At 30.7% G+C, this 13450-nt stretch overlaps 1 protein-coding gene across 1 annotated transcript in view; it reads right to left on the reverse strand.

The window, feature by feature from the left end:
• Window positions 1–13450, reverse strand: part of CCT4 (chaperonin containing TCP1 subunit 4) — a 59856-nt gene that overhangs the window by 8450 nt on the left and 37956 nt on the right. Inside the window, exons 8-9 of the mRNA XM_075368386.1 lie at window positions 6408–6646; window positions 384–482 (exon numbers count right to left, since the gene is read on the reverse strand). Of these exons, the coding sequence (XP_075224501.1) occupies window positions 384–482; window positions 6408–6646 (338 nt within the window). The remainder of the gene's footprint in view (window positions 1–383; window positions 483–6407; window positions 6647–13450) is intronic.

Consider the following 13450-nt stretch of genomic DNA (forward strand, 5'->3'; position numbering starts at 1 on the left):
AAAGTTTACATTAAACTAAACAGTTTACATTAAACTTTAGCTACTTTCATTTACACTACTTTTAAAATGTTACTTTACTTGACAAATTTAAATACAAATACTTTTTACTATTTTTAAAATGTTTGTTTACAGAAGCAATTTATTATCACGTTACAACAGTTGCTCTGTTATTATAATGTTATGACAAAACTAATTTAATGGACCATTAAAAGAAATACTAATTACAAAAATAAATATTTAAAATAGCTAAATAACTAATTTAAACAATAATCATTTGCCCGAAGCAATGGATAATATATGTTACAATACAAAACATAAAAATAATGGTTTCAGCCAGTAACACAAAGTCCACAACAAATAAAAAATACTGCATTATCAATTACCTGAAACAGTATGCATCAACACCTTTGACACCTTCTGCATACTGAGCTAATTGAAGACTCAATTCTATTTCAGGTGCTCCTCCACCAGCAATCAATGCCCTTCAACAAATGAACAAACATTTCTAAACCGTACTCACACCTAACTTAAAATTCAAACAACAATCATTGCCCCTTATCTCTCAGTGTGTGTGCGCACAGTCTTTTACCTTAAAAATACTTCTTATAGTATTTAACTAAAAATAAAAATTCAAAAACAAAATCAAATAATTTATTATAATTAGAAGTGTACAAAGAAAAATGCATAACAATCAGAAAAAGCACCTAGCAATCAATATTAAAATCTGATTTTTAGCAGATTTCCAAAGAATTAAAAAATTGCTACTGCACCCAGTCATGTTTATAACATACGTGTGCATACAATATTAAAGAAACATTATAAGCAATGTTTAGCAATTTGTTTTATTATATTTATTTCTTTGTTTAATTTACTTTTATTTTTATTATGTTGTGTATAATTAATTGTGTAATTAACCATGTGTGTATATATATATATATATATATATATATATATATATATATATATATATATATATATATATATATATATATATATATATATATATATATATATATATATATATATATATATATATGCACTAATTCTGTGTGACTACGGATGATTTGATTTCTATGTATTGTAGTTTTATTGGTTGTGGAATTCCTATATACTGATATTATAAATTGATTACTTTTGTTAATTTTGATACTAACCTCTAGAAAATTTATTTTTCTATTTATGTCAATTTCAAACTATTATAATATAAATTAATTTTATTCAAAATTATTATATGTTAATTGTGTATAACGGGATTATTAACTGCAAAATCATCATCATACCCAGTCCATAATAGGATATCATGTATATAAATAATTTCATAAATAATTTTATCTTCAAAATCCTATAAATAATTCTCTGATATGATAGCTGATAATGGAAAACCCATCATTGGTAAAGTATTTTCCTGAATATAATATTTACTGTTAAGTTTAAAGTAACTTTGTTGGTAAATATTTCTAACAATAGTAATAATATTATCAATAAACAATGGGTCTTCATTATTTTATATTAATTTGTTTTCTATTATTTGAACTGTTTTATCTGTGGGTATGCTAGGTAGGGTATATACATATTACTAATATTGTAACTTACCATCCTAATTTTTTCTCCAATTATTAAATCATTTAATTTATTTACAAATTCAAATCCGTTTTTTATATTGTATTTATAATCAAAATTCACTTTTATCCTAAGTATTTTATCTATTAATATACAATGGAGCAGTTATGAAATCAATCAAAGGTCACAGGTATACCAGGTTTATGTATTTTTAGGAATCCTGTTAATTTTGGTGCATTTTGTTCAAATGAATATATTCTAGAATGATATTTTAAGTTATTTTTATAATTAAAAATATTTTTTTTATTAAACTTTTAGTTATTTTTAGAAATTTATTAGTGGGATCATTTATTTTTTTGAAATTATTTTCTAATATGTACTGTTTCATCAGATTATTATATTCATTGGTATACATAATGACAAGTGTCTTGGTTTTATCCGATTTTAAGGTAATGCAATTTATTCTTAATTTATTTATTTTTTTGTGAATTACTTTTTTATTAATATTTTTGGGAATTGGTTTATAAGTTAAATTTTTACTTCTAATTTATGAATTTTATTGCTAATGATGTGATGTAATTGTTCTTTGTAATCAGGAATTTATTAAGAGGGATTTTTTTTTCAAGGTCCGATCGGTCGCAAGATAAAAACTCGTGCAAAAATTGGATGAACCTTTGCACATATGTGTTGCGCAGCGTCTCTAGTATGGCCTTCAATCACGCCGCATCACTTAGTTTAGTTCTGAACATGCAGCTAGCACGTAAACATGTCTACAACAATAGCATCTCCTGCCATGTGTGAATTGCATGCGGTAATTTGATTTCTTCAGGCCGAGGGGTGTAATGCAGCTGAAATTAATTGACGAATAAGTAATGTGTACGGTGAAACAAAGTGCGACAATGGTGCAGGAACTTTAAAGCCGGACGTGCTGATGTTCATGATGCAGGTGGTCAGAGAAGGAAGCGAGTGTCAACCGATGATCTCGTTCAGCAAGTGGATGAAGGAATTCGAGAAAATTGACGGTTCACAATTTCTGTATTGAGTGATTCGTTTCCTGAAATTTCAAGGTCAGCTCTCTACACCATTGTGAGTGAGAGACTTCAGTACCGCAAACTGTGTGCGAGATGGGTTCCCAAGATGCTGTCCGACCATCACAAAACAATAAGAATGGATGCCTCCCAATGTTTCTCCAGCGCTACCACAATGAAGAAGATTTTTTGAACAAAATTGTCACAGGGGACGAGACATGGGTCCATTTCGAAACTGAAGAAACAAAAAAGAACAATCCAAACGGTGGATGCATACTCATTCTTCCAGTAAACCAAAGAAGTCCAAGTGAATCTTCTCCAACAGAAAGCGTATGGCTTACTGTGTTCTGGGACCGGAATGGAGTTTTCTTGGTGGAATTCATGGAACGTGGCACATCCATCACTGCAGCCTTATACTGCATGACTCCAACGTCTACGAATGGCAATTCAGAATAAGCGGAGAGGAATGTTGTCATCAGGCATTGTCTTTATTCATGACAATGTTCGGCCGCACACTGCAGCTGTGACAAAGAAGCTCCTGCAGCGTTTTCATTGGGAAGTGTTTGTACAGCCCGGACTTGGCTCCATCCGATTTTCACCTCTTTGCTCACATGAAACGCTGGCTAGGAGGACAACATTTTGGCACAGACATTGAACTGCAGACCAGCATAGAAACATGGCTGAAAACACAGGTGGCTCCCTTTCTATGACGAGGGTATTGGAAAGTTGGTACCACACTACGACAAATGTCTAAATCGGAGTGGCGACTATGTAAGTAACTTACATAGAGAAACAACGTAACTATGTAAGTACTTGTTACAAATAAAAAATTTTTTATTTTTACCATGGTTTTAATTTCGTGGCCGATCGGACCTTGAAAAAAAAATAAGGAAAAAGACTTTTCCTTATCATCAAGGTCAACATTAGTCAAATTAATCAACTCAAGATAATTACTATTAAATAATTTTGAATCTACATGTCCATCTTTGAAATGTAAAGCATTATGATTATCATTCGTTACAATTCTTCCTGCAATTTATAATCATCCAAACCCCTGTAATTATAATTATAACTATTATTATTATTTCTTGTTTTTATCAAATAATATAATATTAATTTAACAAATTAATTTTAATATGTTTGGATTCATAAAGTTTATTTTTAAACTTTGTTTTGTTTATTGATATTATTACTATTGTTAGAAATATTTGCCAACAAAATTTACTTTAAACTTAATGATAAATATTATATTTAGGAAATACTTTACCAATTGGTTTTCCATAGACAATTTTTCCAAGATTTATTGACAAAATTTCGAAGATAAAATTATTTATGGCATTATTCACACACATGATATCCTATAATGAACTAGATATGTTGATGTAGTTTATAATACCATTATACACAATGAACAGATAATAGTTTTGAATAAAATTAATTCATACTATAATAGTTTGAAATTTATCTTTGAAACCGACATAAATAGAAAAATAAATTTTCTAGAGGTTAATATCAAAATTAACAATAATAATAAATTCATAATGTCGCTATGTAGAAAATCCACAACCAATAAAACTGCAATACATAGAAATTCAAATCATCCATGGTCACACAAAATTAGTACATATGCACACATGGTTAATAGAACAATTAATTGCACACAACATAATAAAAGTAAATTAAATAAAGAAATAGATACTATAAATCAAATTGCTAAATATTAGTGGTTATAATGTTTCTTTAATTGATAATATATACAAAAACAAAATTAAAAAATTATAATACAAACAACTCATATCTACATATGAGTAAATATGCCATAAAAAACTCATATCTACAAATGATACACAAAAAATTGACAATGTATATTTAAAATATGTATATACTGATGTTGAAAATATAACTAATATTTATTATAAAAGAAAATATAAACTGGCATACAAGACAAACAATCATATAATAAAATATTTAAAAAACAACCACACTGACTTACATGATTCATGAGGAATTTACAAAATAAAGTGTAATGATTTTTATCTTAAATATATAGATAAATTAGAAATAACACATTAGACATTATAAAAATGGTAAATTGGGTTTATCTAATGTTGCTGACCACCTTATTGATAACAAATATGCTGTATCTAATATTTGGACAAATTTGGTAATAGTAGAAATCAAGAAATTTAATTTAAATAATAATACTAAAAGTTTGGACATTTTAGAAAGATTTTATATAAATAAATACAAAAGAATTTCCAATTTGATCAACTTTCAGATAGAATATAAAGATGACACCCTTATAAAAGCGACAATAGATGGTGGCATGTTTCTAGATAAAAATAGATATAATCATAATGTATATAAATAATTTAATCCAAATCCACTTAGAAATGTAGCATTGGTTGGCCAGGTTACATAGTTTAAATTTTCTATTTTATTAACATTTTTTTAATTACGACGCCATATTTATATATACATAGTTATTTTATTTTTAATTGACTTCATATGTCTTTGTTTATATGATTGTAATTTTAATATTTTAATTTTAATTAAAAAATTTTCATATTTGATATGTAATTTTATTTATCACGCAGGGATCATGTGGGATCCCACAAAAGTGCTTTTGGAATAAAAAAAAAAAGGTGTCATTTCATTTACTTTGTAATTCTGTATTTGGGTTGTTCAAGTTGGTTTTTGATTATATAATTACAATATATTTACAGAGGAATACGGATCTTATAAGTATTGACTTTAGAAAAATCAACGTGTGTATGTGCATACATATTTAAGATTTTTTTCCTCTGCTCTTCCGGATGCAAAACTTAACCAATTTTGACAAAACTTGGTGGGGTAATGATGTTAACCTATTGGGAATAAAGCTCTATTGATTTTTTCAAGTAAATGGTTCCAGGAACCAGAGTTAAAAGCCAAAAAATAGGATTATGGGTACATTTCAGTTTTTTTTCTACTGGACGCAATTTTTAACAGATTTTGTTGAAACTTTGTAGGATGAAGTAGAACCCTACTAATTTTCAAGCATATTGGTTTACCGGAACTAAGTTAGAAGCAAAAAACTTGGTTTTTGGGGGTATGTTTTTAAGATTAACTAAAACCTTCAACACACTCATTTACTAAAGGTTTAAATGCCCTTCTGACATACTTACTGTGGCAGAGTTTTATTAGATTTGCATTTCTTCACTCTGCACTCTGTGATGGTTTATAGTGCAGTCAAATACTTACCCTTACTACACAATTCCAAGGATGAGCAAGGTTGTTCCTTTAGCAATCCTTTATCTGTTCTATGTCTAGGATGAATCTAATTTCAAATTAATAAAGTTTTTTATGGCAGATATACAAGCTTGTTTTCAAAACATTCACCAACAGTAACATTCCGCACTCATCTGAGTAAAAATTTCCTTTCTTAAAAGATTATGAGCAGGATGGACAATGGCATCCTGACAATAATGAGCAATGTCATAAATGGGGGTCTAGAGTTTTCTTCTCAGATTGGTTATTTATTTTTAACTGCAGTTTCTTAATGGCTAAATCATCCTTTCTCATCTCCCCACATTTTCCTTGTACTCATCATCCATCATTTTTAGTTTTGAGAGTCTAGATTAAATTCTGTAACATCCATGCTGAAGATAGCTACATCTCTACATCCAGTAATAATCTTTGAATGATCTAGAGGGAAGCCTTACATTGACCTCACATTCATGTTTCCAATCTAGTGGCTGCACAATATGCCTAACGATTTAAGTGTATCACAATAGTATTAATATTATTATAAGTATTAATATTCAGAAATAAACTTACCTCTGTCTTACAAGGCATCGTATTACACAGAGTGCATCATGAAGTGATCGGTCTGCCTCTTCCAATACAAGTTTATTACTACCACGTACAAGAACGGTGACTGTGCGACCTGGATTCTGTATTCCAGTTACTTTAACAAAACGACTGTTACCAGTTTGAACCTCCTCTGCCAAATCAGCAGAAACCATGTGTTCAGGAAGGAAGTGATCAAGGCTGGCAATTGGACGGCAACCTAAAGTCTAAAAAAAACCATTCAATAAAAAATAATTTGATGTTATCATGAAAATTATCATGTGTGAATGAATAAGTGACACCATTACCTGCAAATATTCTAAACACCCATTAAAATTCTGAAAGTTTGTTCGTACAAAAGATTTAAATTCAAACAGCCCATTGCCATAATTACCCAAATTATTTTAAATTACATTATAAATAGGTCTAAAACTCATTTCACATTTACAAACCTTGATTAGAAATAAATACTTTCTTAACTTTATACAGATTAGAGCTAAATATAAAGAAAACATTTTATTCTTTAAATATTTAATAAACACCTGTAAACATAATGTATACACATTTGAGGAAAAAATTTGTTAAGGAATCTCTGTCATCCTGTTTCAGTCAAAATATTTTTATTAATTCCTTTACATAGTGTTATTATACGGAGAGGATATCCCTTTAGAAAGGAATTCCCTGTTATACATAACACTTGTATATAAAAAAGGAACATTAGATCGCCCAAGAATTGTAGAAGTTTGGCAGTTAGTAGCAAAATGGGCAGAATGTACCAAAAAGCTTGCTGCTATTCCAAGAGAGGAGCAGGCGGTTTTAGAGCAGGGAGATCAACAATAGATAATATTTTCACTCTTAAAAAAGTTTGTTTCTAGAAAAAAGGATGTGAGGTAGGAGACTTGTATTGCATTAATAGACTAAAAGGCATACAACTTTCCCATAAATAATTAACAGAAGAAGTTAATAATTTAGAAGGTTGGAGTAAATTTAAGCCTGATATATGCAACCATGAAATTATATGAGGTTAACGTAACAACAATAAAGGTAGGGGCTAATTTGACATTAGAATTTTCAGTGAGTAAAGGTTTGTCAGGGGGATATGGATTGTCACAAACTCTCTTCAAACTGCATGTTGAGGCAGTGATGATGAGATGGGATCAGAAATATGAAAGGATGGTTGAAGCAGTACAAAAAAAATAATTTTATAATGTACTAGCTGACTCGGCAATGCTTCGCCATTGCTAGATTTGAGTATACATATAGATTAAATGAACACAAATGAGAGTTTGATGAAACACTAAAAAACTGAACATTAAGGATCTTTACAAAATTTAACCTTTCCCTCTTTCCCTGCTACCTATCTTTCCTTTTCCTCTTTCTCCGTATTTCCCTTTTTTGCAAAAATATTTCCTTTCATGTAGCTAATATATATTCTGAATATGAGCCAAATCGAACCATAAATACAATTTTTTGAAATATCTCAACCCTAGCATCACCTAGCGAGAGTACAAAAATTCAGAAACTTTTGCAGGTATGAGCACAATAATTCACCAAAGTTTCACTGCAACTGGTTGGATGGTATAGGAACGTATATGGAACAAACAAACAATTTTTATATATATACTTGCAGACCCAGCAATGCTTCGCTATTGCTAGATTTGGGTGTATATATATATATATAAATTAAATGAACACAATTGAAAGTTTCATAAAACATTAAAAACTGAACATTATGGAATTAACAAAATTTAACCTTTCACTTTATCCCTTTTCCCTTTCCCCATTTGTTCATTTCCCCTTCCCATTTTTCCTTTTCTCCTATTTCTTTTTCTTTTTTCCCTTTCTCCCATGCATATTTTGATCCAGTAATTTTTCAGTTTATAGCAGATACACATATGAACACTGCCTTTCATACATATATAGAAAAGAAGAAAAAAGTCTGTTTGTATATTTGTTTGTTTCATAAATATCTTGATACCAGCGCCACCTAGTGGGTTCAAACCAATTCAGAAACCTTCACGGGCGTGCCCACTACTCACCTAAGATTCATCGCTATCAGATGAATGACACAGGAATGCATACGGGACAAACAAACATTCATTTATATATATATATATATATATATAAGATATAAGATTTTGCTGATGAAATCCTTTGATGGAGGATGAACAGATTTAAATTATATGATGTGAAGCCTTCAAGAGGAATGAGAGCAAATATAAACTTTAGTAAATAGGAATATTTAGGTGTTGGGAGCTGGAGAAGTGGTTGATCTGAATCTTGGAAAGGAAATTATACAGAGTAAAAAAGCTCAGTATTTAAAGATGTGGTTTAATAAAGAAGGGAATAGCAATGATGAAGTTAATTGCACAACTAAAGGCTGGATCACTGTTAGAACTTTAAATTCTGTTTCATGGGATAACAGAATCATCAGAGATACAAAGAAAATAATTCATCGCACCAGAGTTTAGTGTGATGCTATATTCAGTGGAAACATGGAACATAAACAAAGGGGTCAAATCAAAAGTACTGGCAACCGAGATGAATGTATGGAGGAGACGTACAAAAAGGACTAAATTGGACAGAATTAGGATTGAAGACATAAGGGGTATGCAACCAGATATTATGAAAGATATCCATCAGAGGCCATTGAGGGGGTTTGGCCATGTGAGTAGGATGGATGGATCAAGACTTTCTGAGGTTTTGGAATGGGTACCACCCATGAGAAAAAAGTAATAAAAATGTCCTAAATGCAGTTGGAAGAACAAAATGGAAGAGGCAATGAAGAGAAGAAATATGGCAATGGAGGCTGTAGAAGATAGACAGAAATGGAAACTGGGTGCAAACAAAAGGGGCATCAGCTATAGAAATCCGATAAAAGTAAAATTTAAGTATTAGATCTTTAGAAATACAGAGCAATTTTTGTTATCAAAAATGCAGAAAAGGTATGTATATATGTTGATTACCAATCTCAATTTTACAGAACTGCTTTTGAAAACATGCCATAGTGGTGGAACTTTCTGCTACACAAGTTGTTGCCAAACAATTAATTAAAAATATTTTTACTCCTTCTCTTCATCAAACCTTGAGTAGCTAAATCAGGTATGCAACGTAACATACTTGGTTAGTTAAAAGCACACTTCCTTAATTTCTGGTTTCAAAAATAAGTGTCCAACTTTGGTTTCCAAAGTACCATATATTATATATTACAGATTATAAAAGTAAATTTTCATTTATAATAACAATTTATATATTAATACATTTAGTATTGAATGCTTGCAGGCACATGGGGTCTATGCATACATGCAAACCTGCTGACCATGCACATGCACGTGGTAGAAGAGCGGCCTTTTATATCTCCGCTGGTGGTTATCAGCATGTTACTACTGATTTGGTATTGTAAGTTAGCACATCAGAAACATTTATGCACAGTGTTTTAAAATGAATATCAGGGTTTTAGAGCTATGTAATATTTTCCAATTTTCACATACATTGATTAATTATACATGAAATTAAAGAGCAACAGTTTTAGTTGTGCTCAAACTCAAACTGTTTCCAGTACCTTCCACTTGAAAGTGCTAGTAGCACCTTCAAAAATGGCAACCTCTCCTAACAGAAAGCGTTCTCTGTTTTACAGTTTGCAAAGTGTGAATCTGTAATTACTGTTCAGCATGTATTTACTTTGATTCAAAGTAACAACATTCATAAGATTGTATACAAAATTAGAAATCAATGGCTTCTAAAGAAAAGAGTATAGGAGGACAGAGTGTGTGAAGACATGTAAGACTCTTTAGTGCATACTCCTAGGAAATCAGTTAGGAAGGCTAGCCACAAATTAGCAATTCCAGTGAAGTCTTTGTGGAGGGTTTTAAGAAAATGCTCACAACTGTGTCCATATCGTTTACAGCTGTTACAAGATCTAAAGCTTACAGATTATGGTTTGCATGTTAGCTTAGCAAATGAAATAACGCATCATGACGATGAAGACCTTCTTTATCATCTTGTATACAGTGACGAGCCCTTGACTGTTGCTGGATCAGCTATCAGGTGCTGTCCCTGGTGACTGATATGCTCACCAACTAAGGTTGGAGGGCACTGAGAAAATAAAATACCCAGGGTGGACCAAAACCAGTGAAAATGGCGAAAGAGGAAGATATTCACAATGGCAGAGGGGGGCGAACAAGCCTATAAAGATAACCTGAATAAAATTCATGGTAGACACAGCTCTGTAAGCTGGAGAGAAATCTATCTACCTAGGAGAAGAAAATCCCCTGGTCTCCAGCTAGGGAGTTGGACATTGGGTTAACAGTCTTATCCCACAAAAAGTTATCTTGTTACAAAATCCTATGAAAAGCCTCGAATTGATAGGATTGTCAAAATAAACACTGGAAATGAATACAGAAAACCGAGATGTTTGGAGGCATATTGTATGGGAGGCCAAGATTCACACTGGACTGGACTGGACTGGACTGGACTATACTGTAGCGCCTGTGAAAAAAAAGAAAAAGAATTTAGTGATGAATCAACATTTCAAGTTAATGGAAAAGTAAACACTCATAATGTGCGTATCTGGAGATCAGAAAATCCTCACAAAATATTGCAGTGAATGAGACTCCCCCAAAACTGAATGTTTTTTGTGCCATATCCCAACAGCAAGTTTAGAGGCCATTCTTTTTTGCAGAAGCAAGAGTGTCTGGAATGAACTATCTTGATATGCTATAAATATGGCTCTTTCCTCAACTGCAATATGAACCACAGAACTTTACCTGGCAACAAGGGGTGAACTTCCTCACTGGCATAACCAATGTACACGATTGGTAGAATGAAATTCTTCCCAACCACTGGATTGGTCACCAGGGACCAGATGCCAGGGTTTGTTTGCCATGGTCTCCACGTTCACCCAATCTGATCCATACAGGGTTTTTTTTTTTATAAAGTGTTTATAAAGGATCAAGTGTATGTGCCACCATTACCAGCTGACCTACCTAAATTGAGATATGATTGAAGCAGCTGTTGAATCAATTACTCTAGACTTGCTGATTAAAAGTATAGGATGAATACTATCGGCTATCAACCGATAGTATCGGCCTATCAGCCTATCGGCTGGATGTATGCCAAATGACAAATGGTGCTCACATTAAACAATGTTTACGTTGCTCTTCATTTCATGTATAATTTATCAATATAAGTAAAACTTAACCTTTTCCCATCACAATGATCCGTGGATGATTAGCGCCCTGCGAAAATATGTTGGTATCTGATTGCCTCTCTTCATAGTCTTATGCTACCCTCTTGTGAAAAATATTTCAAAAAAATACATATATTAAAAAGATTTAACAGATTTTGACAAAAAGAACCGTTACGATTGGATATTTTTTTATGCCTGTAACAACAAAAAATTGAAACAGTACAAATATTACGATAATTTAATTGCAGAATTTTTTTTTGCGCAATTCTACCGCGTTTTTTATTAGTGAAATTTTTTTTTTTTGCTTTGTGTTTACGAAACATGTTTGCTGATTTAAAAAATAATACTTTCAAGCAAATCGGTTGAAAATTGGGCAAAATATGATGAAAACCCGTGTCATAAATCACAGATTAGTAACATATGTTAGTATAAGTGAAAGTAGATTCAGAAACGTTTTATAAAAATTCCCACCGCTCAAAAGGCTATTCAGATTGACAAAAAACCATTTTTACTGTATACTCTTATTCATTACGAATCGATATGTGTTACATGTTTATCATTTGTCAGAAAAGATATTTATAGACCTCAAGTAAAAGTGACGTATTTAAGACCACAAATTCCTTCTTTTTTTTGTGTGCTGTATAATAATAATTTACTATGTTTCAATACATCGATATGTTGCTAGTAAGAGATAAGCTATTTTTGTAAATAATAAATAAATCCATAACCCTCATAGCAATTATAATACACAAGTCACACACACACACACACACACACACACACACACACACACACACACACACAAGCACATTTCTGAGAAAAAAATGGTCATATTCTTTCTAGTCTAAATAAAACATTTTACATCGTATAAATGTCGTTCAAATTGTGTAATAAAACTGATTCCTTTATGAATACAAAACAAAATAACTGACTTAGATGCAATGTAAAATGATTTTGTAACAGCGTTTTAAAACTGAAGCCGTACATAGCCAGTTTAGTGGCTATATGATCTGAAAAGGTTAATAAACAATACATAACTTTAAAACCCTGATATTCATCTTAAAACACAGAGTATTTTGTTACTGTGTAGTTCATTCGCAGTTACACTGAACTAGCTTTTTTAATGGAATTTAAAATTTGTGTGAACTTTCATCACTTTTAAAAGAGGATAAAATTATAAATATTAATAATATAATAAATAGATTTATTTTTAAAATTATTCATATTTCAGTCAGTATTGATTAGACGCTTACTTTTATTTTTAAATTATACATTGATACTATTATTTTCATTTTTAAATTAATACTTTTTGGTGATTATTTATATATTCTTTATAACAAATCTACATTAAATAAATATTTTTAATTTTATAATTATTCTTTTAAATAAAAAAGTTAAAACATACAATGTATTATTTCACTATGTTTAAAACATAAATAGTACAGTTATTTTACTTGTTTGTCAGAACTACAAATTAATCTAACTGATACAAAGATAAAATAAAAAAATTCTAAATCAATTATTGTTATACAAAATAAATTGAGGATTTATTGCATGTAAATTTAAGACTTTTTATAAGTAAAATCATAAACTTTTTCTTTTTCCATAAAACGAAGAAATAAATTATTTTTACCTGAAATAAAAGACTAGAAAGTTAGTTAAGATAAATTGCCAGCACTTACAATTAAGAAATACATAAATACACTCAATCACGCATGAGTGAGCGTTCAGCATGGACAGTATAAATCCAGTGTTTTTTCCATCTCCCGTGATGAGTTTTACAGGTTTTTCAAACATCTTTTCATTCCAAATGTAGAAAACTAGTATACTTAAGCGATTTAAA

The sequence above is a fragment of the Lycorma delicatula genome, chromosome 6 (genome assembly GCF_047948215.1).
Source record: "Lycorma delicatula isolate Av1 chromosome 6, ASM4794821v1, whole genome shotgun sequence".
Taxonomy (NCBI): domain Eukaryota; kingdom Metazoa; phylum Arthropoda; class Insecta; order Hemiptera; family Fulgoridae; genus Lycorma; species Lycorma delicatula.